A 27107-nucleotide genomic window follows, 5' to 3' on the forward strand; every position below is an offset into this window, starting at 1 on the left:
TATAATTTCTTATATATTTACGAGATGTTCGTAAGTTAATTAAAACTATTGACATTTTGAGCTATTTAGTTGTTGCATATTTTAACTTCTTAAAATATTAAAACTTAATATCTTTATCAAATCTTAATAATATAAATATAACTTCGTATTATTTATACAATACAATATGTGTAAAATTTGCACGTAATGTTAGGTAAATTTGATACAATATTTCTCTGGATAATATTTTAATGTTATTTACATAAAGTGCTTTTACTTTTATTATCCAATAAATGATTTTATGTCATAAATATTCTAAGGATAAGAAACGTAATTATATTCAAAATACATATTCAATAAAACAAATAGTGCAAACTATTTCCAAATAGTAGAATTAAACATGTCAACATTGGAAAATAAGATTTTAGGCGAAAAATTACATTATTATTGTAGTAGTTCTAGTGAAGATGAAGAAAATGATTCTGCAGATTCAGATAAAGAAACAGAGGATGAAAAATATCCACAAATAATTACAAATTCTATAGAACCATCATTTTCAGAATGGGATGGTACTTCTAGCAACACAGGACCAAAGGGTGTTATAAAAGTAAAATTAAGATTGTAATATGTAATATAAATTTTTAATCAATATTTTAGTAAATGTATTTTAATCTTATTTCAAGGATTGGCAACGATACAAACAGTTGCAAGCAGAAAAAAGAAATGAACAAGACAAGGAAAGAATTAAATTAATAAAAAAATTGAGTTTAACATGTCGTAGTTCTTTAGATGAAGAAAAAGAAAAAATCATGCAAACTGATCCTGATCTTGCTGAATTATTAACTGATGAATTTCTTTTAGAATATCAAAAACAAAGAATGAAAGAAATGCTTGCAAAAACTGAGAAACTTCGTTTTGGCAGAATAATTAATTTAGAAACTGCAGATCAATTTTTAGAAGCAGTTGACAATGAAGAAAAATCAATAACAATTGTTGTTCATATTTATGAAAATAATATTCCTGGCTGTGAAGCTATGAATGGGTCTCTAATATCTGTTGCAGATGATTATCCATATGTAAAATTTTGTAAAATTTTAGGTTTGGTCTCAAAATATTTTTCTTTTATATCATTTAAATTTAAATTGTATATAATATTATTTTTGTTACAGGTTCAGTAGCTGGACTCAGTAAACATTTTAAAAAAGAAGGAGTTCCAGCTTTATTAGTTTATAAAGCTGGTCAAATAATAGGTAATTTTGTTCATATAACAGATTATTTAGGAGAAGATTTTTATGCCTCTGATGTTGAAACCTTTTTAATTGAACATGGAATGCTTATTGATAAAAATTGTATACCTGTTATAACTATACAAGATAAACAAACATTATCAGATAGTGAATAAATAAAATAAATATATGTTTTTAAATAATTTTAAATATATCCTTCCTATTGATTCCTATTGATTTTAAAATTATTAATAATTCTTATTTATTTCTAAAAAATTTACTTAATTTTAATAATATAATTTATAACTTATTGTATAATGTAATATAAATGAAAATATTTTTTATGAATAGAAATATTTATATGAACTCATATATATGTATAAATAAATAAAAATATTTATTCTAGTATAAGATTTATTATATTTATTCTAATATTAGATATAAATTTTTTTTTTTTTTTAATAATTTAATAATATTAGATATAAATTTAAATATAAATATATTTAAAAATTCATTTATTTTTGGATCAGTAAATTAATTTGTTTTTGTTTCTTAATAGCTTTGCAAAAATGTAAATAAGTTTTTAAAATTTCATCATATTCTGTATTCTCTAATTCTTCATATTGTTTCCTTAAATTTTCTTTTTCTTTAATTTCATTCATTATTGTAAATATTTTTTTATCTATAAATGTATTCAGTGCTTTATATGCATCAATTGTTATTGGAGTTTCCTTGTACATTTTTATAAGACATGATAACTTAAGTATCTTTGCTTGTACTTCTGCAACTTGTGCTTGCAACAATACATGTTCTGCTTTTTCTAAATAAATTTGACTTACATTTTTGTATTTCAATTCATTCCATTCATTCATTAAAGTTTTACATTTTACAATATCGATTTCATATTGAGCACACAATTCTTCAATCTTATCTTTCCACTGGAATATTTGTATTTCATGTGGCTCAAATATTTTTTTATGTATATTAATATCAGTTGATCTTAGAATTTCCTTCATGTTTCCTCCCAATTGTTCATATCTAAAATATAATAATATTATTTTATATTTTTTATTTTATTTTTTTTTTTAATGAAATAAATTTTAAATTTATTATAATATTATTACCTTAATATAAATTCATGTATTTTTTCTCGTAACAATGTTTCCACATAACATTTAGTATCTAACATTTCTTCATAAGTAAGATCATATTTTGGTAAATCAGTGATTCCTAAAATACTTAATTCTTCTTGCATATTTTTTGAGGTAGATGGTAAATGCATATATTTGTTAAGCTCGTGAATCAAAAGTAAACCTTTTAATTTATCAACAACATTATCAGACAATATTCCTTTTACATTTAACAATGTCTCTTTTATACATTCTAAAATTAATTTGCTTTTTATATGTTCTGCTATGTTGTCTTCGCAAGAAGTAAGACATTTTATAGTTTTTTCTAAATAATTAGATCCTTGATTTGTCATATTCCTACTTGTATTGTAAGATAAACTACATTGTTGTTCAAATAAGTTTTGCATTGAATCTATTCTACCAAATATTCGACTACAATTCGTGCGAGAAATTCGTGAAATACTTTGTATGTCTAAAAATAAATAAAATTTTAATTATATATTTATTTATATTTACATTGTATTTTAATTATTAAAATATTAAAATATTTTTTAATTTAAAAGTTATAATCAACTTACATACCTGAAATCTGACTTAAATCACTGAAACTATTCATATTGTCAATAATGAATACTGCTTTAATGACAATTTAATAAAACTGTTTTTTATAGTTTTTTCAAATTCAAACTGATCAAAGAATCAAAGTATTTAAGAAGGATGTGTACTCCTACTTTTATAAATTCCCTATATTGCTATTTTATTAAAAAATTTTTTATAAAGATAATGCAATATTAAAATATACATTTATTTTTATTTATTAATATTGAATAATTTTAATATAATTTTAATTTATTATAATTATGTATAAATATGAAATAAATATATATATATATATAATATTATATATATTATATATATATATATATATGCAAATAAGAAAAATTATAAACTGATTGGATAAAAGGACTAAGGAAATGGTACAGGATAAGTAAAAGTTTATATTAGTACGTTTATAGTCGTAAACGGTGTTAGTGTGTATTGTCGTGTTTAACCTAAAAAATGGCGGCCAACATTAACGGAGTTTTCACTGAAAATTTACAAAATGCAATACTTCAAAGTAAAGTATTAATTGTGGGTGCTGGTGGAATTGGATGTGAGATATTAAAAAATCTTGTTATGACAGGATTCACTAATATTGAAATAGTATGTACATCAATATTTATTAAAGAATCTTAATAACCTATATATTTTTCTCTCTTTTAATGGTATTCATTGTTATACAAATTTTGAAACCGGTATTTATATTGTTATAATTATATATAATAGAATGTATAATATTATGGTTTTATAACAAAAAAATATTTAAGATTAAATAATTATTTTTGTCACATGATTGTTCATTCATGATTTTCAGATTGATTTAGATACAATTGATGTTAGTAATTTAAATAGACAATTTTTATTTCAAAAAAAACATGTGGGAAAATCAAAAGCAGATGTTGCAAGAGAAACAGCATTAACATTTAATCCTGATGCAAAAATAGTTCATTACCATGACAGTATTACAACGTAAATATTCTTATATAGTTATATATATTAATAAATAGTTTTAAAATAATTTTATAATAAATTATAAATCTTTATTTACAGTTCTGATTATGGAGTATCATTTTTTAAAAAATTTACTTTAGTTATGAATGCTCTTGATAATAGAACAGCTAGAAATCATGTAAATAGAATGTGTTTAGCAGCAGATGTACCATTAATTGAATCTGGTACAGCTGGTTATGAAGGTCAGGTAGAACTTATAAAAAAAGGATTAAGTCAATGTTATGAATGCACACCAAAAGCTGCACAAAAAACTTTCCCAGGTTGTACAATTCGTAATACACCTAGTGAACCAATTCATTGCATAGTATGGGCAAAACATTTATTCAAGTAAGTTTATAAATTAATTTTTCTCTTAAAAAAAAATATATATATGTATAAATATAATATATAATATATATAAAATATATAATATATAATATATATAAATTTTTAAATTTATAGTCAATTATTTGGTGAAGAAGATCCTGATCAAGATGTTTCTCCAGATACTGCTGACCCAGAAGCAGCAGGTAAGGATAATATTTAAATAATATTAAAAAATATATATATAATATATATGTAAAAATGAATAAAATGATGTAGATTCTGCAGGTCAAAGTGCTTTAAATTCAGAATCAAATGAAAAAGGAAATGTTGATAGAACATCAACTAAAATTTGGGCACAATCATGTAATTATGATCCAGAAAAATTATTTACAAAATTATTTCATGATGATATAAAATACTTATTAAGTATGGATAATTTATGGAAGAAAAGAAGATCACCTATTCCTTTAAATTGGAAAGAATTACCAGATGGAGGTTTGTAGAATAATTGTTTTAAACTTATGTTTTATTAAAAATAATTATATTTTCTTAAAGTTTTTCATAATACAGTACCAGGTTGCAGTAAAGAAATTAATGAACCTGGTTTAAAAGATCAGCAACGATGGAGTATTTCTAAATGTGGAAAAATATTTGCTGAATCAATCAAAAGTTTAAGCAATACTTTAAAAGTTTCACAAGAAAAATCATCAAATAATCATTTGATTTGGGATAAAGATGATCCAAGTTCAATGGATTTTGTTGCTGCATGTGCTAATATAAGAGCTTATATTTTTGGTATACCTCAAAAAACAAAGTTTGATATAAAATGTAAGAAAATAACCATTACATTCTAAAAATAAAAAAGTTATAAGTTTTTTAACTTTAATTATATTTTATAGCAATGGCAGGAAATATAATTCCTGCAATCGCAACTACAAACGCAATAGTTGCTGGTTTAGTCGTTCTTCATGCATTCCGCATTCTTGAAAATAATTTAAAAGCATGTAGATCTGTATATTTGCGTTCGAAAATGAATCATCGTAATCAGTTATTAGTACCAGAGAAAAATGTTAATCCACCAAATCCAAAATGTTATGTATGTGCACCTATGCCAGAAGCCATACTAGCAATAGATACATCTAAAACAACAATTAAAGAATTACTTGAAATAATATTAAAAAGTAGATTAAACATGATTGCTCCAGATGTTATGATAGATGGTACTGGTTCTGTTGTTATTAGTAGCGAGGAAGGAGAAACTGAAGAAAATAATGATAAACTCTTAGAAGAATTAGGAATTAAAGATGGTACCATTCTTAAGGTTGATGATTTTCAACAGAATTATTCATTGACTATAACCATAATTTATAGAGAACGTCCAAGTTTAAAAGGTGATAGTCCTGATTTTCTCATCTTAGCTGATGAAAAAGATCTCAAACCTAAAGAAGACAATGATTTAATAAAACCATCTACTTCAAATGGCCAGGTAATTAAAATAACATTTAAATATGTTAATGTTCACGAATTTAAATATGTATACAAATTAAAAATTTTATTCAGGTGGAGTCATCTGAAGAAAATGTAATGATTGTTGAAACTGAAACTGTTTCATTGGATACAGTAAAGAAACGTAAAACTAATTCTCTTGAGGAAACTGTGTCTCCAAAAAAAAGAAAAGTGGAAGTTCATAATGTAGATGATGATATTTCTATTATTGAAAATGATATAACTAATGATACTGGTAATACAAAATCAAACATTAAAATACATAAAAATTCAGAAGATGATGATTGTTTAATTGTGCATGATGATAATTTGCAAACCACTGCAACTTCGCAGTAAATGAATTAAATATAAATTGATCAAATTGTTTCAAAGTTAAATTTTTTAAAATTAATATACTGATCAATAAAATTTATATAAAAAATATATATTTGTACAAAAAAAATACATATGTACCAATTCTAGAAGCAGTTTCATTTTATGTTTAAAATTTTCATATAATTTTATTAATACTATTCGTATATAAAAACATTTTTGTTCATAATAAGTTCATAGTGTACTTGACTAAGAACAAAAAACATATGTATAATATTAATCTTATCTAAGTAAAACGTATTTTTATTTTTACAAATATTTATAAAAATACGATATTATGTTTATAGTATGCCATTTTATATATTATAGTTATGGTATACATTTTTATACAAAAACGAATAAATACATTTTTCTTACTACAAAATATTATATTATTTTATTTGATTAAAATTTTTCATATTTTTTATATGCACAACTTATATATTGATTAACATTATAATTATACATTTCGAAATCAATTTTATATTTTTCATATAATTTCAAAACTATATCTTGTGTTAAATTTGCAAAATATTTACATGTAGTATCGAAGTTTGTATATCCACCTCGTGTTTCCTCTAACTTGGGAAAATATACTTTATTTTTATCCAAACCAAATTTAGAAAAAATATAATTTATTTGTCCATATGTATAATCATCTAACTTTAAAACGAAATTATATCGTATATTACATATAGCGCAATGTTTATAATATTGAATCCAATGAACATCTTCTTCAGAACTTTGTAAAAGCCATTCCAAAAATTCTTTAAAAGTTGGTATTATCTTTAATCTTCACAGAAATGAAATATATATTAAAAAACTATTAATAACGAAACAAAATATTTTTATTGTACATAATCATTATACCTTTTATCAGATGTAAATACTCTTTCTCGAAAATTACCAATTGTCGTATTCGAATGAAATAATTCAGGTCTCGTAAAACGAAATATTTTTTCTGTATAAATCCAAGCTTGTGCAGTATATTTTGTATTATCTGCTATTCGATCTCTAAAAGTTGAAAAAAGTCATTTCATTCAATAATTTAAATATATATTGAAACATTGAAAAATAATATACCTATATGATGATACAAGTCTTTGAAAAGGATGTCGTACCACGAGAAGTTTGAATATTTTTGTGTTATTTGATATAAATTGTAATTCCTTTAATGTTTGTGGTACCAAAATGTCAATTTGTCTATGAATAATTTATAAATTGTAATAATAATCATATCAAAAAATTAATAAGATGTAATTACCTATAATAATTTTGTGTGGCTAGACGATTTTTTAAATCTGCAAATAATTTTGTGAAACTTGTTGAAGCTACTTTTCGAATCCAACAATACATTGTTTTATGTTCAGAATTATATAAAAAATGCTTTCTTATTAAAGGAGTTTTTAAATTATATTTTATACATACATTTGAAATTTGTTGCAACATTGTTGCACTTTCCTATTTAAGAGAATATTGATATTGTTTACATATAATTTATATTATATATATATATATTTTACATTAAAATAATTATATTTAAATAATGTAATATAATGAATTACTTACTTGCAAATTAATTGATTCTCCTTTCATTTCATCATACTCTAAAAGTTCTATCTCCAAATTAATTGGTTTTACAATAGATTGAGAAACTAAAGAACATTCTTGCTTTGTTTGATTATTTGCAAAAAACAATGAACTTGAATATTGTGTTAAATAAGAATTTTGTTTTAATCTTAATAAAATAACGTAAATTATAATATATAAAATAACACACAATATGCATTTTACAAATTGAATTTTAAGTGACATGATTAAAATTGAAATATATCTAAGTCAACTATCGGGATTAAACATCCGTCTGTATGAACGGAATGAAAGATAAAATTTATCTCTTAGTTTTATAATTTCCTAATTTCCTGTAATGATGAAAAAAAAAAAATGGAATATCATATTTATAAAAAAGGTAAAAGAGAAACAAAATCAATTTACTTTTTTAAATCTTTACTACGAAATAACGCCAAAAATGTATTATATAAATCAGTGACTTATATTCGCAGTTAGGCTGTTTCTGTAACTAATAATAATATTTTAACAATTATATTAATTTAAGTGATCTATATTATTAATTGTGAAAATATTTTTTTTTGTAAATGATTATTTTTATAAATTTTTTTACGTGAAAAGATTGTGAATGACATTAAGTAAATTATTTACTTCTATTATTTTGCAGTATTATAAAAGTAAATTTTTATCGATTTAGGCAGTGATCTTGTGTCAAATGTTTATAATTGTATGAAATTTGATTATGAAAATTCATTCTATTAATGCAAAAACAGATATTATATAATTAGATTGATTCACAATTCAAAATTTTTTATTTATAAAATACTCAAATATCAATACATGTAAAAATTATAAAAATATACAAATAATACTTAAATTGAAATTAGAAATAATAAAAAAAAAATTAGAAAATAAATGAAGTATATTAATCAAAGAATATTGTATTTTTTATAAGTTATTTTTCATTAATAAATGCATAATAGATTTTAATGAATTGTGAATCAATTTTATAATTTCAATTTTATCATATATCGTTTTACAATTACAAACAGATATAATAACAGAAAAATAATTATATTATTTTTACAATTTCATTAATTTTAATACGAATCATTTGACACTTCTTAATATATTATTTCATAAAAAACGATACTATTTTTTCAATTCTATTAAAAATTATATGTTATATCTAAATATATATGTATGTATATAATTAAAATTTCAAATTATTTTTGTTTGAATTATTAATACAAATAATCGATAAACACTATTAATTATAAATGTAACGATACATAATTATAAATGTCACAATACCTCGAAAGCCCGTACAATATGTGCATGAATGAAAAGTGAAAGAATAAGTGAATGAGGATATTAAGATTAATGAAGATTTTAAAATTTTTTATCTACGATCTCTATATCTATGATGGTGATCACGGGAGGATCGATGATCACTATGACGACTATGCCGACTTGCTGTTCTCCACAAAAATTCATCTACACTTCTTTCATAGCTACGTTTTTCGAGAGCAGAAGCCGCTGCGCTATAGTCAGGTGGTAATGGTAAACCATCATAATATCTGGGTGGTGGTGGTGGTGGAGGTAAAGAATCATATGGATGTGGTGCAGCATAAGGAGGTAAAGGAGGCAATTGATGTTGCATAGTACGCATATAATCTGCAACATACGCTTCAGCTGCTGCAGCCACACCTAATCCTGGACTACCATATCCTCTATAAATTGTATAATTATTAAAAATAATATATTTAATTTGGGATAATTGTATATCAAAACACATACGTACTTAGAATAAGGAGAATCACTTCTATTAAACCAAGTAGCATATCGATGATGATGATGATCTCTTGATCCTCTATGTTCATTACCAGCTAAATGAGATCCTCTAGCTAATGAAGCTAAACGAGATCGTGAAGTTAAGAAAAGTCTACGACCTCTACCACCTCTCGAGCGTAAAAATCTAGGACTACTATTAACAGGCCTATTATCACGATATGAACGAGACTTCGTAATATGTTTTGCTGCTTCCTTAGATTTTCTTAAAATTGGTGTCATTTCAATTCCTAAAAGATTTATCATAAGTTATAAAAAATATATTTTCTTTTATTTATAAGAAAAACTGTACATATATTTTAATTTACCTTCATCTTCTGGAAATAATCTACATAATTCTTCTGCAACTCTTGGCTCAATTTCTTGGCCATCACGTCCAATTTTTACTTGTTTACCATCATTCCATGGATTATATAAATGTAATGTAGCCGTAAATGGTAATTCTTTCCTACATATCCAATCAACTTTAAATACACCACCCAAAGCTTTTGCAGACAATCCAGGTGGTAACACCTAAAATTTATATACACTTCTTTCCTAATAATATATAAAATAAATATCCTTAATGAAAAACATATATTTAATTAAATATACAAACCCAAGAAATTGGTGCTCCATCTCTTCTAGATTCTGTACTTAATCTTGCAAAACCAGCAAACTTTCCTGATTCTTTTACAGAAAATATAAGCAAAACATTTCTTGATTCTCTATAAGCTTGATTTAAATTGGCTTCATTTTGTGGTAATGTACTCCATACTCCTTTAGCTTTTGATAATGTAACATTTTCAGCATTGTTTGATTTGATGATGAAAAATCTGATAAAAAAAACTTTAAGACATGTTCCTGGTATTTATATTATTGTACTTATCTAAACATTTATATAAATAATTTAAGATAATGCTAATTCACATTAATTTTGTATATATAAAATAAAAAGAAATACACAAAAAAAAAGAAATAAAAATATTATATTTTAAAAAGTAGCTAACCTTGCATCCCTAAATAAGTAATTTAATTTTGTAGCATAATCATAGCTCTTAGTAATTCCTTTGCTTTCTTTAGATCTTGCACGTTTTGTTTCAGGACTAGAAGACTTAGAATCTCTGGATCTAGTACGTTTTCCTCTGTTCTTACGATTGCGTTTATTATCTCCACGTGAAGATTTTGTGGAAACAGAGCTTATACTTGGTTGACTAGAATCAGAATTTGAACTGCTAGATGAAACTTCACTACGTGTATCATAAGTTTCATCTGCAGCAATTTTTAATTCATCCACTATATCATTTTCGCCGCAGCTCAGATTTAAGTTGTCCCCATCTGTATTATTGTCCATATTTTCACTTTTTATTTGATCACTTTCACTATTGCTCAAATGTATGTTGTCATTTGTCCCGTCATCCAGGCTTTGTACTTCTGGATTTTTCGGGTTTTCTTGTATGAAGCCAATGCAGTTCTGGTGCCTTTAAACTTTTTCTGAAACGCAAATATAAAAAAGTTCTTACTAGATGGATATCCAGTATGCAATAATATTTGTCCAAGAACAATATCATATTTGAATGGATCTTGTAGATTTTATGATAATTATGTAGGAAATAATGTAGTAACATTTTTAGTATATGAGAAGAAAAGTTCAGAAGATTGCACATGAAATCCGATTTAAAGTCACTGTGATAAAAGATTAAAAAGTCCATTTATCAAAAACTTTGATGTTAAAATTGTCCTTATGCAGTTTAATTAAAACATTTATAAGTTTCATAAAAGTTTTCAATATATATCTACTATCACTGCAAGACTTCAAATATTTCTTGCTTCAAATAGATATAAATTATGCCTAATATTCCTAAAGTTTTTGTTTCGCTAGAAACGTTTATGAAAGAAAAAGTTCCTCTTTTTAACAATTCACGAGCATATATATGTCCATATATAAGTTAAAAATAAATATGTTTTATATTTAAAGTTGTAGAAATTTTTTTTTTTTTAATTTAAGAATATAGTAACACAATTCTTGTTGCTCTATTAGAACACAAGTATTTCTTTCAAACTTTGTATATAAAAGTTTATTATAAGTAAATAGTCTTGCTAAAATGTATTTTTTTAGCCTATTTAATATAAAAAGGCGAGGAGTCTTCGAGTTTTTTGTATTTCGAATAATAACACATCATGCTCGTTTGACGTCTCTATGCAGTCTTTTAAAACGCGAAGGCTATGCCTAGAAAAGTTCGTTGTAAATTTTATTAATAGCAACATCAGCACCACAAAACATACTCAAAACCATCATTTTCGCCATTGATTTTATTAAAGAAGTTCATATTTTGCAAACATAAGTCTTTGATGTTATAAACCCTTTACGCAGCTCGTACACACTTACGTGCACACTCGTTCTTCACTTAACACACTTCGCACCTCACGCAAGAATGCTCAAAGATTACTATATGTATTTAACATTTATTTCTGTTATTTCTCTGCACGATGTACACAGCAGACTTTCCACAAGGGATTGTGCTTTTTTTCCTTAAAAACACAATATCCAATTATCTCCTCACGGATGAATAAACCATGGCGACCATTATATGACGTGTACGTTATGATCAATAGAAAGAATTGGTCGAAAACTAAAATAGAGTTTTAATTAACTTTGAGAAATATTATTTTTATTATTTTTTATTTTCAAAATTGTATTTATTTACTAACTTACATATCTAATATAAAAATATTTTTTCTTACATATACAAATTAATAAGATTTTGTACAACGATAATATCAAGTTCTTACATATACATATATATGTATTTTTTTTAGATATATAGTATTTTTAATTTATTATTGAAATTCATTACTATCGAAATTTGTATTTATATATTATTGTTTAGCATTGGTACAATACATTTAAATATTAAATTATAAATATAAAGAACATAGAAGAGATAAAATATTTTTCTTTATATAAAATCTCTTAAAATTAAAATCCCTAGTATTTATGGTCACCATCTTTAAAAAAAGATAACGACCATCTTGGAATCATTTTTCACGGGTTGTTGACACGGGTAGATCACAGCCGGTTGTGAAAGTGCTTCGTGATGTAAAATTAATCATAATTAACTGCCGGAAATAAGTAGTGATTATTTAGAAATTAGAATTAAAAGCAATACTGTAGCAATACTACATGCATTTAAGATTATTGTGTAATAAGTATTATTATACATAAAAATATAAAAAAAATTGTGGAAATAAGCGTCTGTCACGAATATAAGCAATCTTGACAAAGTCGACAGTTAAATCTTATCATATTTAACTAGAATTTTATAAAGAATTATTTTCAAAATTATATTCGTGTATGTGATAAAAAAATTGTGCTGCTAGAAAAAAGAAGATACGAAACACTAAAAATACATCTTATGAGGAAAAATGGTTTCGTGCACATGGTGACACCTCTGGTTAGTTTATGCTTTCTATAAACAATTTGTCACATTTTATTTAAAAGTAATTTTGATTATATATATGCTTATTTTATAATTAAATTAAAAATTAATTATAAAGTTATGTTATATAAAGAATTTTTAAATAATAAACACTTATAAATTTTTTATAAGACTCAAATTCATTAGTCTGATAGCTTATAATGGCGAAATACAACGTACGTTTACTTTAATTTTTGTAAATATTATTAGATTACTCATTGCGAATTATTGACATTTTATAACATCCGCCAATGATTTTTAATGTTTACATAGCATATAAAGTTTTTATTGCATATAATGAAACACTTTATATTTAAATATATAAATTTATTTTTTAAATAATATTTGAAATTTCATTTATCTATTAATGTTTATCTTTAAATCTAAGATTAATGTGTTATCATGATAATTATTATTGAAAAATTTGAAATATAGTGCAAATATTTCATTTTTTTATTTAAATCTGGAAGATGATTAATTATTTAAAAATGAGAGATGATTAAGCAAGATTAAAAACTTAAGCAAACATAATATGAGCATATTAAAATATTTAATATATTCATATAATAAAAAAATATATACATTTAATATAAAATTTGCAAATTTATTTTTATTTTCAGAATATATTAAAATAAATAAAATTTATATCTCTTAATATAATTATTATTTATTATATGATAAAATAATTTTTTATTATATTTATTATATTTTAAATATGAATCATATTATAATCATATTAAATATTATTAATATTATTAAAATATAATTTTTAAAAATATTTTTAATCATAAAAATATGTTATATTATTTTTTTAATAAATTGAAAATTATTAAAATAATAAAAATACTATATATATATAAATATATACTATATATACTATATAAAAAATAAATAATATTTATCATATAATAATTGATTTTATTTTTATTCTTTATTTTTAATTATTAAATAATTTTTTATCTAATAATTAATAACATTATAACAATATTCAAACATAAATATATTATTCCTTATTTAATAATTAATTTATTATTAATTAATTCATTTTTATTATCTTATTTATTCATATTTTATTAAATAAATTCTGAGATAATAAATATTAAAAATAATTTTTTAAATGATACTTTTATAATATTTTAAAAAGATTATATAAATGAAAGAAAGTTTGCTACATTAACCATATTATTTATTTTAAGCTACATTTAACTTTAACCTATTATTACAAAGATGAGCACATAATACGCATAGTATATAATATAATAATAAAACATTCCACTTTTCATACTTCAACTACAGAGAAAGGATTCAAGTATTGATTGCAAGAGCATGGTGTGCTATGGCAATAGGAGGAGGGTGAAGCCCAGACAAGACCCCACCTCTTTATGCTATGCTTTCTATTTAAGTCTTAAATCATTTCAGACAATCACAGTAAATATATCTAATATGTAGCACAATAAAATGTTCTACTAATATTATTATTGAATATGCTCTGTATTTCAAAAATAAATTCTGTGTGTTTAAAAATTAATGATCTAATTTTATGACTATAAATATTAAATTTATATTTAAATATAAAATAATTTTATACATAAATATTTTTAGTGTCAACAATAACTAAATAATACATATAGTAATAATATATTTTGAGTTATTTCATGCATAATCAATTATTTTTATATTATGTATATTAATATAATTTTTTTCAGATGAAAAAAATAATATATAAAAACATGATAAATATAAAAAATATATGAATGACAATGGGCTGAAATACATTAAATTGTAAAACTCTCATCATTTTTATAAAAGAGAGGTACAGATAATAATGATTTAATAATAATAATAATAATAATAAGATTATTTTTATAAAAAAAATTGTTATATTTAATTTATAAACTGAAACAATTTTTAAATGTTATATTATTTTACTTTCTTATTAAAGGAAATAAGTCATGGCAACAGTAGAAGAAAAGAAACGAGTTGGTGGCTCAAAAGTTTCAGCCATTGCAAATATCTTCCAGTCAAAACCACAATTGGATAATCTAAGTCATAGGACAAATAATATTCTATCAGATGGTTTCAAGGAACCAGCTGTGCCTTTAAAAGAATCTCCAACACAAGTTACAGTTGTGAGAACTGAAAGTCATGTAGCTCGATTTAATAATGCACGTGCACTTTTTGAAAAACTTGGAGAAGAAAATAAACCAAATAAACCGTAAGTATATAAAAATAAATAAATAAATATGAAAAAAATATATAAGAAATAATTAATTATTTCATATTTACATATTTATTATTTCATATTACATATTTAATTATTTTTAAAAACATACTTTTGTATGATTTTGTATAGGGTGGATAGGATTACAAAGCCTAGTAATTTGCATGGCTTAAGATCACGTTCTAGCTCTGCAAATTCTGGATCAGGTTGTACATCTCCAGCTAGATCACCACGTCCTAGATCACCATCACCTCCAGGAACCAGAGATCACTTGAGCAATTGGAGTGCAAGTGTACCAACCTTAAATGCTGAAAGACATTTTGAAAATGGTCACAATCATGGTTTAGATAATATATCAGATAAACATAAATCACGAACAGGATTAGGGAAATTTGACAAAAATTATGGCAAAGAAAATCGTTTGGATGATCGACCGGAGAAACCAGAAAAACCAGAAAGAAGATTGAACTCAAAAGAATTAATTGAAAAGCAAAAAAATTGGACTAGTCATTTTTCAAAAACAAGACCAAGTAGATACAATTCAGACCCAAATAGATCTTTAGTTCAAAGTTCATTAAATCAGAGTGCAAATAAAGTAAATGTTGAAACCGCTTCTGTAGGACATTTACAAAATACTACAAATACTGATAATGAAACAAAAAGATCAGCAGATATTTCTGCTAATCCAGCCACAAGATCTGCAAGCTTTTGTTCTGTTAGATCATCAGTTATATCTCCACCTCCACCACCACCACCAACAAGAAATTCTTCTACTTCAAATACAAAAAAGGAAAGACCAGCTAGTATAGCAGCAGTATCTCCTCCAGATATTCCTAGCAGTCCAGAATATGCTACCATAAATAAATATTTTGATACTTCATCAACAATACCTGAATATGCAGTTGTACAAAAAAGTACAAATATACAAAATAAAAATTTCCAAAAAAATCAAGAACAACGAGAAATTTCAAAAAATGTTTCCAGTCCTATGTTAGAAAAGACGCAAGATGTGTCCATGCCAGAATATGCAGTAGTGCAGAAAAATACTACAGCAAAAATACATTGCCGAAATGCTGATACATCAAAAAATAGTTCAACACATCATTCAAAAAATATTAACAATGCTGAAAGTAGTTTATGTCTTAAAAGTACTTTTGCAAGTTCAAGTATTGATATTTATTCACAAACAAAATCACATATTTCCTCCTGTGAAAAAAATTCTGACATATCTAGTCCAATACGAAGTATGTCTATAGAGAATATTATTAGTATGACTGTAGAAAGTAAAACAAAAAAAGATAGCGATTTACTTGATGCTCCTGAATATCTAAACTATCCTTCAAACGTTATACGTTCACCACCTAAAACATCTGAGTGGAGAAATGAATGGTTAGCCAAAAATGATGAAATTTTAAAGAAAGCTACAGATTTAAAATGTGCCAGAGAAGAAATGGAAATTAAAAGCGAAGTGATAAGATCTGATCCACGACCAGATTGGGCGAGACCATGTATAAATACAATGAGAAAAAAAGATAGTTTATTAGAAGAAAAAAAAGTGGAACCGTCAAAATCTCCGGATCCGGAATTGAGACCACCTTCTGGAGGTACGGATAGTGCATCTTCTAGTATGAGCTCCCCTAGCTCTCCTTCTAAGGATAGTAAAGAAGAGAAGGCAGATAAGGAAATGTCAGAAAAGTTTCAAACTGGTATAGTATATATATGATGATATATATATGACTAATTTCCAATAATACAATTCACATCTATATAGAAATGTATAATAGTAAATATATTTTGTGTGTGTGTGTATATATATATATATATGTATATACAAACAAATTTAATTTAAATTTATCTTTTAATAATTGATTTTTATATATTTTATTAATTATTACAAAATAATTATTTCAATATATTTAAATTTTGCAATTTTATTATGGCTATGTGCCAAAATTCTAAAAAGTAACAGTATAAGAGGAAACTTTCCTCCTTTCCCCTTTCCTCCTCTTCTTGATGTTAATTCCTCCTACTGGTTCATCGGTATTATTTATAGAAATCTGTATATTCTGTTCTGCTTCTGTCTGGTTCTACTTCACATCATTTATTTCAGAAAAGTATTTTACATATATTAATATTTTGTTTACCAGTGTTTATAAAAAAAAATTATTCAAAATTAATATTAATTTTAATATTAATTTTACAATAATTATTTTATGAAATTGAACTTATATAATATATATATATATATATATATATATATAAATGGATTAATTATCTTATAATGTATTAAATCTTTTGTATTGTGTTTTTAGAAATTTATTTTAAAATAATAATTAATTTTGTTATAAAATTAATTTTTTAAAAATAATTTTCTAATTTTTTATAAAATATGTATCTTATTTTATTTATTATTCAATACATTTTTATCTAAGATTTTATATATTATGAAAAGTTTTAAAACATTCAAAATTATAATTTTAATTTAAAAAACTGAATAAACTTGAACCAAATGTTTTATTATGCATATAATTTTTCATTTTAATTTTATAAGTTGTTTATTATTTTATATTTATATATATATATATATAAATATAAATACCATGTGTCTCCGTCTTCTTTGCATTGATTGCCGAGGTATTTTATACCTTCTCTTAAAAATTAATATACATATTTTAGCATATGGATTTTCTATTATAAATAATAATATAATACTCCGATATTTTAAGGTCGTAACAGTTATGATTTACAACATGAAGAACAAGAAAAACCTGCAGCATATATGGAATCTATTGCTGAAAAGGATAGTTTAGAAAAAAATTCAAAATTCAATGAATCAGATACTACTACAGTTATTCGACGATCTCATGTACGTGTTGATCTTCAAGCTGCTGGTCTGGGACCACGACCACCATCTGTTGTCAGCTCAGATCAAGAATACCCACCTTTAGAACATAAGGATATACCAATACCTTCGCCATATGTAAAGAAAATACAACAAAATCAAGAAATTTCTTCTCAAAACAATGAAATTAAATCACAAGTAAAAATAAATATAGAAGAAAATACATTAATAAAAATTGATTCAGCAAAAAGTTGCCATAATAAAATATCTCAAGAAAGTAACCAAGATCATGTACGAATAAATTCAATGAATACAGAAGAAAATCAAAATATAATTTTAGATAATAAGTCAAAATCAAATATTAACAATGAAAAACATACATTTTCTGAAACTGTATGTCAAAAAACTGTATCCAATGCCAAAAATGATCAAATTAAAATCTCTGTACGTGAAAAGCTAGCAAAAAATAAAGAAGAAGTCTCCGGAAAACGTTCAAGTTTTGCTGAAATAGATAATAAAGTAGATCAAACAGAAAAAGTTAGTTTAAATACAAGTCAATGTTCAATAGTTTCAAATGTTCATAATACTGAGAATTCATCTGAAAAATTGAATGACAAAGAAACTGAATTAAATGATGTTTCATTACACTCAGAAAATATATCTAAATTTATATCAAAAACAAATAATAAGAAGGAATTTATAACATTAGCAGGTGATGCAGTATCATCACCTAAATCCAATTCTCAAACAATAAGTAATATTCTAAATAAAAGTACAGAAGAATTAAATCAACCACAAACAACATGGGAGCAAGAAAAACAAAAAGCTGAACTGGCAAAATTGAGATTACAGGAAAATACTTTTACAAATACAATTCAACAAGTTAATATGTCTCAAAATGTATCACCTGCTATTGTAACTTTGCATCATACAGAAAAGAAACAATTAAACGAACATATTATATCTGAAAGTAGTATTCATGATGATAGTGATTCTAGTGATACTAAAACTATTACAAATCTGGAGCATATATCAGCAATAGATGCAAAAAATACCATGGAACATATTAATTCTAAAACTGTTATAGAAAATTTTTCTAAAGCTACTACAAATCAAACAATTCCTGTAACACCAGACACTATGACAGCTGATGAAGCAGAAAATTTGTTAAGTTCACGGTAAGCTATTTAAGCAAATAGTTTAAAACTGAATATAAAAATGAATTCTTAACAAAAACAATGAAAAAATTATATTATAAGAATGAAATAGTAATATTATAGTTAAAATTATAATATATATATATATTATAGTTAAAATTATAATATATATATATATATATAAAATGTACTAGAATTTTCACATAGATTTTTTCAAATACATCTCTATATTTTATATTATGATAATTCTAATTATAACAAATCATTTTATAGTAATTTGCAAACAGCTTAATAACTTTTATTTTTTTATTTTAAATTCTAATGTTTTCTTCTATTCATGTTTATTTGAATGTGACTTCAAACAAACTCATAATAAATTGGGACAAAACAGCATCCTAGAGAAAAAAATAAGGTAAGTTAATTGTTATTGTTTCGTTAATATTTACTTCATTGATTATGATGTTAAATTATAAAAGCATCGTGAATCACATGAATAATCAATTAGACAAGGATCAGCTTTATTATCAGACGAAGAAGCTCAAGAAATAGCAAGATTATTATCACCTACTACACATGCTGAAGTTGTAAGTGAAGAATCTATTGATAAAAATAAAGAAATTGATAAAGAGAGGGAAAAGGATGATCAAGATAACACACCAGATTGGCTTTCTGATGTCTTGTCTGCTCCTGATACCAGTCTTATTAATAGCACCACTAATGATTATAGGTGAATCAGTTTAGTCTTTTATGTTTTTTATGTTTTATAAAACTATTTTGCAGTTAATATTATGTATTGATTTTTATTAACTTTTATTAATTGTATATATAGTGATATAACTTAACATAAAATTTTAATGGATTTTCATTGGAAAATACTAAATTTATATGATTTTTTAGTTTGTCTCATAGATCACGTAGCGATTTAACGATAGACTCGTTAACAGAGAGTCAAGTGGGTTCTGTAACAGGTAGTGAAAGTGGTTTACTTGGATCTGTTAATAGTTTGAATGATACTTACGAAATTAACGATGATACAGAAACAGAACATCAAGACGAATACGTTCCTCCAACACCAGGCAAAGTTGTAAGATCATAAATAAAATTTATATTTATTAAATAATTTAATTCTTAAATATAATTTAAGAACAAAATATAATTAAATTTACATTTTTTTAGATATTGGTTGAAAATGGTGTACATTATTTTGAAGATGGTCATTTTTGGATGGAAGTTGCAGGAATACCAGAATCAGACGATGAGAAAGATGATTATCCAACAAATATACCCATTAAAAAAATGTCTAAAGTTTCATTTGATACGAAACCAATGAGAGTTTATTCAACACATTCAGTAAATGAATACGATCGACGAAATGAAGATGTAGATCCTGTTGCTGCTAGTGCAGAATATGAACTTGAGAAACGAGTTGAAAAAATGGAGGTAAAATCAATTTTTAAATCAAATTATTAAATGTATAAATATAAATCTATAAGTGTATATTTATTGCACGCGCACACGCATACGCATACTCTTAATATTTAATATTTCATGATATAATAATATATATTATATATAATAAAAAATTTATTAGGTATTTCCAGTAGAGCTTATGAAAGGTCCAGAAGGTCTTGGTTTAAGTATTATTGGAATGGGTGTTGGTGCAGATGCAGGGCTAGAAAAATTAGGTATATTTGTTAAAACAATCACAGAAAAAGGAGCAGCTGCACGAGAAGGCAGAATACAAGTAAACGATCAAATCGTTGAAGTGGATGGTAAATCTCTAGTTGGAGTCACACAAGCATATGCAGCTAGTGTTCTTCGTAATACTTCAGGACTCGTACGTTTTGTAATTGGTAGAGAACGTGATCCAAATTCAGAAGTGGCTATGCTAATTCGACAAAGTCTTCAAGCAGATAAAGAAAGAGAACAAGCTAACTCTGCTAGGTATGATTTAAAATCAACAAATTCATATATTATTTAAAAATGATTTCTTTATGATGATTTATCCTTGCTCGCTAATGTCTATGACGAAAATTTTTGGCCACTTCAATGATGGCTCGTAGCCTCTTGAAGGGCTGAGGGAAATTAATTTTTAATAAATAAAAAATTTGATCAAATTATTTAAGAAGTTTTAAAATAAATATATTTTTCCAGAAAACTTAATTTCTCGGATGCTTCACCTGATAGTCAACGAGGCAGTGAAGATATTTCTGTTGGAGGTATGGGAGGAATACCAGGTTCTCCAGCTATGTCATCGTGTTCGGAAGGGGAACCTCCTCAAAGTCCTATAGAAAATTATTTACCTTCTGGTCGCAGTAGATCTCCTATCCTCAGTTCATCAATGCCACCACATACATCTGCGACAACGCAAAGTGATGTCGACAGTTTAAGATTGCTTTTACAAGAGGTAAAATGTTTTTTGTCAACATTGTCAACAAGATGGATGTATAGTATGAAGCACATATGTAATTTGCATAATTTTATGTATAATTTGGTTATAGTAGCTTTTATATAGAAGTATTTCTTATTTTTATTTTTTTTATAAATGTAATTAATGAAAAATGTATATTATATTATATTATAGTCTCATTATTTGAGAAAGATATTTTAAATTAGAAATATTATAATTTTATATTTTGCAATATTTTGTTATTGCATAAAATATTTAATTGTATATTCATTTTTATTAATTTTATATAAAATATTGCATAAAATACATTGTTATATGAACATATGCATTATAATATTTTGTATATATATATATATGTATGTATATGTATGTATGTATATATGTTTATATTGCTATTTTTATATAAACGCTATATTATAAGCACTCCATCATAAGTTTATAAGTGTGAATATATTTTGGTGTTGCTTATGCACTGTGTTCGTTGTTCACTGCTTGCAGAGTCAGTATAAACTAGCATTAGCAGATGGAGAGGTGGAAAAACTCAAAGCTAAGGTAATAGCATAAGATATAAAATTTTGTTATTTATTACATATATTTATTTGTTGATGCAATATGCTTGTATATCATATACTTACAGTTATGAATTTATGTGCAGCTTAATGTATGTATGTTAAATTTGTTATCATTTTATATAGTTTTTATATTTCTAATATATAAATAATATTATAAATATTATAAATAACATCTATAAATAATATTAAAAAATATAAAATGATTTATTGAAAAACATTAAACTAATATGTTTTATTTACGTAATACTTATATTAATATATTTATGTATATTATTTATAATAAAATTTTTTGTTTATAGCTTGTAGACTTAGAAAACAGTGGAGCTGGAAGCGAAGAATATGCAGCAAAATTGCGCGAATCTGGTTTACGACTTCACGAATCTGAAAGAGCTTTAGGCACTGCTAGACAAGATTTAGTAACGGCACGAGAAATGCTCTCTCAAGCAACAGCACAAAATGCTGCTTTACAACAAAAATATGCTCGAGCCAGAAGAGCAGCTCGTGAATTACGCACAGATATCGCTGCTAGAGATGAATTTTATCAACAATTATTACAGGAGAAAGATACAGAATATAATGCTCTTGTTAAAAGTTTAAAAGATAGGGTATGTTATCATTAAGAAAATAAGAAAATTAGAATAATTTATATATAATAAAAAAATTATAAATAATTATAGGTAATTACATTGGAAGTAGAACTAACAGAAACACAACGGAGATTTGGATTACCAGTAAGATTGCCTTATGATGGAACTACGGCTAGAATTGTTACACCACAGTTGTCGCGCCGACAATTACCTCCCCCTCCTTCATCAACTAGTTGTCAACTTTCAGATACAGAAACAGATCTTAGTAGTCCAGATGATGGTGATAAAACAGCAACAGTTGAAAGAAAATTACCGCTTCCATTGCCAGTCAAGGAAGAATTAGATCGAGCAGTACCTGCACATCGACTACTTGACAATTCGGCTGGAAAAAGTAAAGCTGAACTTGCCAGTAGAGGAGGACTCGCAAATCGACAACTTCCTAAACGATCTGGCGGTCTTAGTAATAGTAGTTCTGTATGTAATACAATCATTAGTATATGTAGAAAAATTATATATTTATTTAATGATTTAATATTTCAGGATTATGGTTTGGATGAATCAGGTGATAATACTGATGAGGATTCATCTTCTAAATTACTTTCACAGGACACAAGTAGCAGATCACCAAACGATTTAACATCAAAACAATCAAATTTGAGTTCCTATTCTAGTAGTTCTTCAATTAGTTCATTGAAAAGTAAACATATGGAACCTACGCATCCGACAACAATTCGACAACATAGTACTATTAGTTCACAAGTTAGAGCTATGACAGAACAAAGTTGGCCACAATCTCAAAAAAGTATTTCTTTTTTTTTTCTTTTTTTGGATATAATTTATATGTAACTTTAAATATAAAATTATTATCTATTCTTCATAGATTTAACTGGACCACCAGCATCATTTGCAGAACAGTTAAAACAAGTTTTAGCAGAAAGAGAAAGACGGCTTGGTGGAAATGACATATCTTCATCGAGAGAAAGTTCTGGAGACTTTAGTGATTTAAATAATCCACATTCTAGTGATCCAACTTTAGTTACCCATCATTTAGTAGAAGAAATACGACAAGCTGTAAATGAAGCCAATCAAAGAGGTAAAATTTTATAATATATCTAATATGTAATTTATTCAAAATAATTTTTTATAGTGAATTTTTTATTTATACAGTAAAAAAAGCCACTATTCCTTCATCAAATTTAATTGGTAATACACCTTGGCATCATCCAGGTAGTTCACCATCTAGTCTTTCTTCTGGTGGATCAGTGAGTCCACCTGCTGTTGATCCTAGTCCATCTAAAACAGGTACTTTAAATATTTATGATACAATGCAAATAATAATTCACAATCTATTTTTTTTCTTTCTTTTTATATATATATATATATATATATATATTTTTCATTATATTTTTCATTATATTTTCATCTTTCCCATATGCACATAAATATTATTAATTTAGATACGAGTGAAGTTTGGTTGCCTCCTCATCCAAGTGAATTTGGTTTAGGTGACAAAAAGTCTCACTTTTGGCAGAATGCACCAGTTACTGATTGGTCCAAAGAACAAGTAAGTTATATTTATATATATATATATATATTTAAAATTACTAAAAAAAATATTTTTATCAAAATTCCATAGATATTATTTTGTTTATATTTATTACTTGAAAAATTTTATTAGGTTTGTCAGTGGTTATCAGGAATTGGTTTGGAACGTTATGCATCACGCTTTCTGGAAACTGGAATTAATGGTGGAAATCTTTTAAGACTTGAATCTCGTGATCTCAAAGCTTTTGGTATTTGTGGAGAAGAAAAATCACATTTGAAACGTAAATTGAAAGAACTTAGAGCACAGGCAGACCGGGAACGCAAAGAGAGAAAAGAAATAGAACGGATGCGACGAAAAGCAGAAAAAGCAGCACGAAAAAAATAGTTCGTGCGTATATTAATGTACTTATGTCCTTTATAAAATGCAATAACTTTGCACAAAAAATTGATAACATATTCAAATTTTGTATATGATATTCCAGTGATGTTCATAATTTTCACTTCTTCCTTTATTTAATTATCTAGTAAATGTAAACACCCAGTCACAATTTACTAAATGTTTCCAATTCGGATTTGTTCTATCCGAAATTTTTAAATTTGATTATTTATATTTATAAGTTTTTGAACTTCAAATTTTTGCATTTATTTATAATATACATATTGCTTTACATTCATGTTGTTCTTATAGTATTTGTTAGTTATTATTTATAAAATAACAATAAATACAATTCGAAGAAGAGAACATGTATGAATGTAAAAGCATACCTACTATTTCAAATGTATGCATGTGATACGTATGTATAAAATTCAAGCCATTTAGATAAATTGTAATAAAACTTCAATTATCGCTAACATTTTTTTACAATTGTAAGTATACTTTTATAGAGATATAAGTTTTATGTTATTAGAATGTATCATTTCTGTATTTATTTTTACTATTAACTATGTAACAATTTTTCATAATGAATAATATAAATATTAGTAAAATACAATCCTAGTGCATAACAATTGTCAAGAAAAGTGATTGTTCTTTGCTATGTACATCATGAAATATCAACGAATTTCTAATTATCAATACAGTATTTAATACTGTATCAAATCAGTTTGTAGATTAATTGAAAATAATTTTATTTGTTTATATTTTTTCTATCTAAATTTGTCAGTTTATATTTCATGTAATTAGCAAATTATCGCTTTTTAAATCAAAATCAAATAAAGTATTAATGAATTTTTATTATATGATTATGATACGATTATATGATATGATATGATTATAATTATGTATTAAAATTTTTCTCTTTTAATTGTTTAACAGTGTTTGTAAAATTACTATATTAATATGTGAATTAAGCATTAGAAATCCGCACAAAGTCCATTTTGTTGTATTGATAATTTTTAATTTATGTGATGAATTCTTTTTGTATACTTCAGACATTCCATGCGATAATTTTTAATTTTATCTTTATATATATATATATAAATAAAAGAATATCACAAGTTCTTATACTTTGGGCGATATCTCTATGTATGTTGTATGAATGTTGTATGAATATCTTGCGTATTAAGTAATACATGTTAATATTAAACCAATGTCCTAACAAAAATTCATTCTAAATATTTGTTCACATGATTACGGGACTTGCTTGGGTACAACATAGACAAACGTACTGCATTGTACGTATTCTTATTTATAATAATATTAAGTTTTATACAGTGTTAAGTACTTTGTTCTATCTTTATACTGTTCTTAATGAACAATATATATTTTTTTTTTTAAAGAACAATTTCTTTTATATAGAATAATTGAACAAAGTATTTATCATTGATACATATACTGTACATATTATATGAATATATACAATGAATGATTACTATTACTGTAATCTATAAAAAATGATTATGATGTAAGGCGTGTAAGAGGCATAACTATAGTGTCATAATATCTTTATAGAAGATAATTTTTAATTTCCTATTTTAAGCGTTTATCAAAAGTCCTCCATTTTTTAATAATATTATGTATCACAATATTTTGAAAGTAGTTATTGTTATTTTTGTTATTATGTACAACGAACTGTGGGAACTGATCAAAAGTGTCAACATAATATAACATTCTTGCTTCTCAGGGTAATCATTAATATGTTTTTGAAATATATGCGTGTTCAATGAATTTAAAATTTTTAAGAATTTGAACGTCCTGCAATTCGTTTCTAAATAATTATTGTGATTTCGTAGGAGCAAATGTTTGATAAAAACCGACTGATTTACAATAAGTTTTTATAGTTGATTTTCAAGCAATGGCTTGAGTATGATATGATATGCCATTTGTTCAAAAATAATTTTAGAACCAAAACTTGTACTTCTTTATGGAGTTGCATAATATTTAAATGTTTTCATACATTTTCAATGATTTTAAAGTATTGCTCACAAGAGAAAAATTATAGTTCCATAGATAAAGACACAGAATGCAGAATCAGTTGCATAAATGGCAGCTTTTTAATAATATCTATAAAAAGTATTGTCAACAAATACTCTTAAACGTTTTAATTAAAAATAATTCATACTATATATTTGTAGTTTGTTTTTTTTACCTGATAAATAAGATATTGAAAATATATTTGACGTTTGTAATATACATATATTATATGTATATATATTTAGATAAATTTTATTGATTATAGATATTCAAAATTTTTATGTATGAAATGAATCATAAATATAACAATAGAATTTTATCTTTTGTTGTATTTTCTATCACATATACACATTCACATAAAATAATATATCGC

The 27107-nt window shown here is 24.7% G+C and overlaps 6 protein-coding genes across 16 annotated transcripts; 3 read left to right on the plus strand and 3 right to left on the minus strand.

Moving 5' to 3' along the window:
- Positions 1 to 79: 79 nt before the first annotated feature.
- Positions 80 to 1403, plus strand: LOC122711853 (phosducin-like protein). The gene is made up of 3 exons (XM_043930987.1): positions 80 to 586; positions 663 to 1077; positions 1149 to 1403. The coding sequence occupies exons 1-3, from the start codon at positions 380 to 382 to the stop codon at positions 1379 to 1381; spliced, it is 855 nt and encodes a 284-aa protein (XP_043786922.1). The 5' UTR covers positions 80 to 379; the 3' UTR covers positions 1382 to 1403.
- A 317-nt stretch (positions 1404 to 1720) lies between these two features.
- Positions 1721 to 3032, minus strand: LOC122711852. The gene is made up of 3 exons (XM_043930986.1): positions 2918 to 3032; positions 2330 to 2807; positions 1721 to 2243 (listed from the first exon to the last, which is right to left on the minus strand). The coding sequence occupies exons 1-3, from the start codon at positions 2949 to 2951 to the stop codon at positions 1721 to 1723; spliced, it is 1035 nt and encodes a 344-aa protein (XP_043786921.1). The 5' UTR covers positions 2952 to 3032.
- Positions 3033 to 3386: 354 nt separating this feature from the next.
- LOC122711899 (SUMO-activating enzyme subunit 2) lies at positions 3387 to 6344 on the plus strand. Of its 5 annotated transcripts, none has more exons than XM_043931070.1 (8): positions 3387 to 3538; positions 3750 to 3904; positions 3986 to 4273; positions 4388 to 4455; positions 4538 to 4747; positions 4808 to 5080; positions 5152 to 5738; positions 5813 to 6344. In XM_043931070.1, the coding sequence occupies exons 1-8, from the start codon at positions 3395 to 3397 to the stop codon at positions 6092 to 6094; spliced, it is 2007 nt and encodes a 668-aa protein (XP_043787005.1). In that variant the 5' UTR covers positions 3387 to 3394; the 3' UTR covers positions 6095 to 6344. The 5 variants fall into 5 exon arrangements, with proteins under 5 accessions (XP_043787005.1, XP_043787004.1, XP_043787006.1 ...); XM_043931069.1 differs by having other exon boundaries at positions 4529 to 4747; positions 5813 to 6343; XM_043931071.1 differs by having other exon boundaries at positions 4529 to 4747; positions 4823 to 5080; positions 5813 to 6343.
- Positions 6345 to 6514: 170 nt separating this feature from the next.
- On the minus strand, positions 6515 to 7924 carry LOC122711902 (carbohydrate sulfotransferase 11-like). Its single transcript, XM_043931078.1, has 5 exons — positions 7679 to 7924; positions 7374 to 7570; positions 7193 to 7312; positions 6980 to 7123; positions 6515 to 6902 (listed from the first exon to the last, which is right to left on the minus strand). The coding sequence occupies exons 1-5, from the start codon at positions 7922 to 7924 to the stop codon at positions 6515 to 6517; spliced, it is 1095 nt and encodes a 364-aa protein (XP_043787013.1).
- Positions 7925 to 8904: 980 nt separating this feature from the next.
- LOC122711901 (YTH domain-containing protein 1) lies at positions 8905 to 12362 on the minus strand. Of its 4 annotated transcripts, none has more exons than XM_043931077.1 (7): positions 12225 to 12362; positions 11898 to 12141; positions 10519 to 11002; positions 10128 to 10344; positions 9838 to 10042; positions 9483 to 9759; positions 8905 to 9411 (listed from the first exon to the last, which is right to left on the minus strand). In XM_043931077.1, the coding sequence occupies exons 3-7, from the start codon at positions 10860 to 10862 to the stop codon at positions 9081 to 9083; spliced, it is 1374 nt and encodes a 457-aa protein (XP_043787012.1). In that variant the 5' UTR covers positions 10863 to 11002; positions 11898 to 12141; positions 12225 to 12362; the 3' UTR covers positions 8905 to 9080. The 4 variants fall into 4 exon arrangements, with proteins under 4 accessions (XP_043787012.1, XP_043787011.1, XP_043787010.1 ...); XM_043931076.1 differs by having other exon boundaries at positions 11795 to 12141; XM_043931075.1 differs by having other exon boundaries at positions 11135 to 12141.
- A 2380-nt stretch (positions 12363 to 14742) lies between these two features.
- LOC122711859 lies at positions 14743 to 26886 on the plus strand. 4 transcript variants are annotated; one of them, XM_043930999.1, is made up of 18 exons: positions 14743 to 14800; positions 14930 to 15202; positions 15341 to 16914; positions 17935 to 19228; positions 19599 to 19619; positions 19713 to 19934; positions 20105 to 20291; positions 20384 to 20647; positions 20799 to 21151; positions 21362 to 21614; positions 22116 to 22169; positions 22489 to 22794; positions 22867 to 23250; positions 23317 to 23578; positions 23657 to 23869; positions 23944 to 24078; positions 24234 to 24340; positions 24455 to 26886. In XM_043930999.1, exons 2-18 carry the CDS (start codon positions 14940 to 14942, stop codon positions 24704 to 24706), a joined length of 6144 nt encoding a protein of 2047 aa, XP_043786934.1. In that variant the 5' UTR covers positions 14743 to 14800; positions 14930 to 14939; the 3' UTR covers positions 24707 to 26886. The 4 variants fall into 4 exon arrangements, with proteins under 4 accessions (XP_043786934.1, XP_043786935.1, XP_043786938.1 ...); XM_043931000.1 differs by having other exon boundaries at positions 24282 to 24340; XM_043931003.1 differs by having other exon boundaries at positions 15341 to 16812.
- The last annotated feature ends 221 nt before the right edge of the window (positions 26887 to 27107 follow it).

This window comes from Apis laboriosa, unplaced genomic scaffold, assembly GCF_014066325.1.
Source record: "Apis laboriosa isolate Shangri-la unplaced genomic scaffold, ASM1406632v1 scaffold18_cov149, whole genome shotgun sequence".
Lineage (NCBI taxonomy): Eukaryota > Metazoa > Arthropoda > Insecta > Hymenoptera > Apidae > Apis > Apis laboriosa.

Bases quoted from the DNA above. Each gene is read 5' to 3' on its own strand.
- LOC122711859 (XM_043930999.1), top strand. From the start codon at position 14,940: ATGGCAACAGTAGAAGAAAAGAAACGAGTTGGTGGCTCAAAAGTTTCA. The intron at 23,870-23,943 runs GTAAAATTTTAT...TTATTTATACAG, and splicing joins AAATGAAGCCAATCAAAGAG to TAAAAAAAGCCACTATTCCT. The intron at 24,079-24,233 runs GTACTTTAAATA...TTATTAATTTAG, and splicing joins TCCTAGTCCATCTAAAACAG to ATACGAGTGAAGTTTGGTTG.
- LOC122711901 (XM_043931077.1), bottom strand. From the start codon at position 10,862: ATGGACAATAATACAGATGGGGACAACTTAAATCTGAGCTGCGGCGAA. The intron at 9,760-9,837 runs GTAAATTAAAAT...TAAATCTTTTAG, and splicing joins ATTATTTCCAGAAGATGAAG to GAATTGAAATGACACCAATT. The intron at 9,412-9,482 runs GTACGTATGTGT...TACAATTTATAG, and splicing joins AGTGATTCTCCTTATTCTAA to AGGATATGGTAGTCCAGGAT.
- LOC122711853 (XM_043930987.1), top strand. From the start codon at position 380: ATGTCAACATTGGAAAATAAGATTTTAGGCGAAAAATTACATTATTAT. The intron at 587-662 runs GTAAAATTAAGA...TCTTATTTCAAG, and splicing joins GACCAAAGGGTGTTATAAAA to GATTGGCAACGATACAAACA. The intron at 1,078-1,148 runs GTTTGGTCTCAA...TTTTTGTTACAG, and splicing joins AAAATTTTGTAAAATTTTAG to GTTCAGTAGCTGGACTCAGT.
- LOC122711852 (XM_043930986.1), bottom strand. From the start codon at position 2,951: ATGAATAGTTTCAGTGATTTAAGTCAGATTTCAG. The intron at 2,808-2,917 runs GTATGTAAGTTG...ATTTATTTTTAG, and splicing joins TGATTTAAGTCAGATTTCAG to ACATACAAAGTATTTCACGA. The intron at 2,244-2,329 runs GTAATAATATTA...ATTATATTTTAG, and splicing joins ATACATGAATTTATATTAAG to ATATGAACAATTGGGAGGAA.
- LOC122711902 (XM_043931078.1), bottom strand. From the start codon at position 7,924: ATGTCACTTAAAATTCAATTTGTAAAATGCATATTGTGTGTTATTTTA. The intron at 7,124-7,192 runs GTATATTATTTT...TTCAACTTTTAG, and splicing joins AGACTTGTATCATCATATAG to AGATCGAATAGCAGATAATA. The intron at 6,903-6,979 runs GTATAATGATTA...ATTTCTGTGAAG, and splicing joins GTATTTACATCTGATAAAAG to ATTAAAGATAATACCAACTT.
- LOC122711899 (XM_043931069.1), top strand. From the start codon at position 3,395: ATGGCGGCCAACATTAACGGAGTTTTCACTGAAAATTTACAAAATGCA. The intron at 4,274-4,387 runs GTAAGTTTATAA...TTAAATTTATAG, and splicing joins TGGGCAAAACATTTATTCAA to TCAATTATTTGGTGAAGAAG. The intron at 4,748-4,807 runs GTTTGTAGAATA...ATTTTCTTAAAG, and splicing joins GAAAGAATTACCAGATGGAG to TTTTTCATAATACAGTACCA.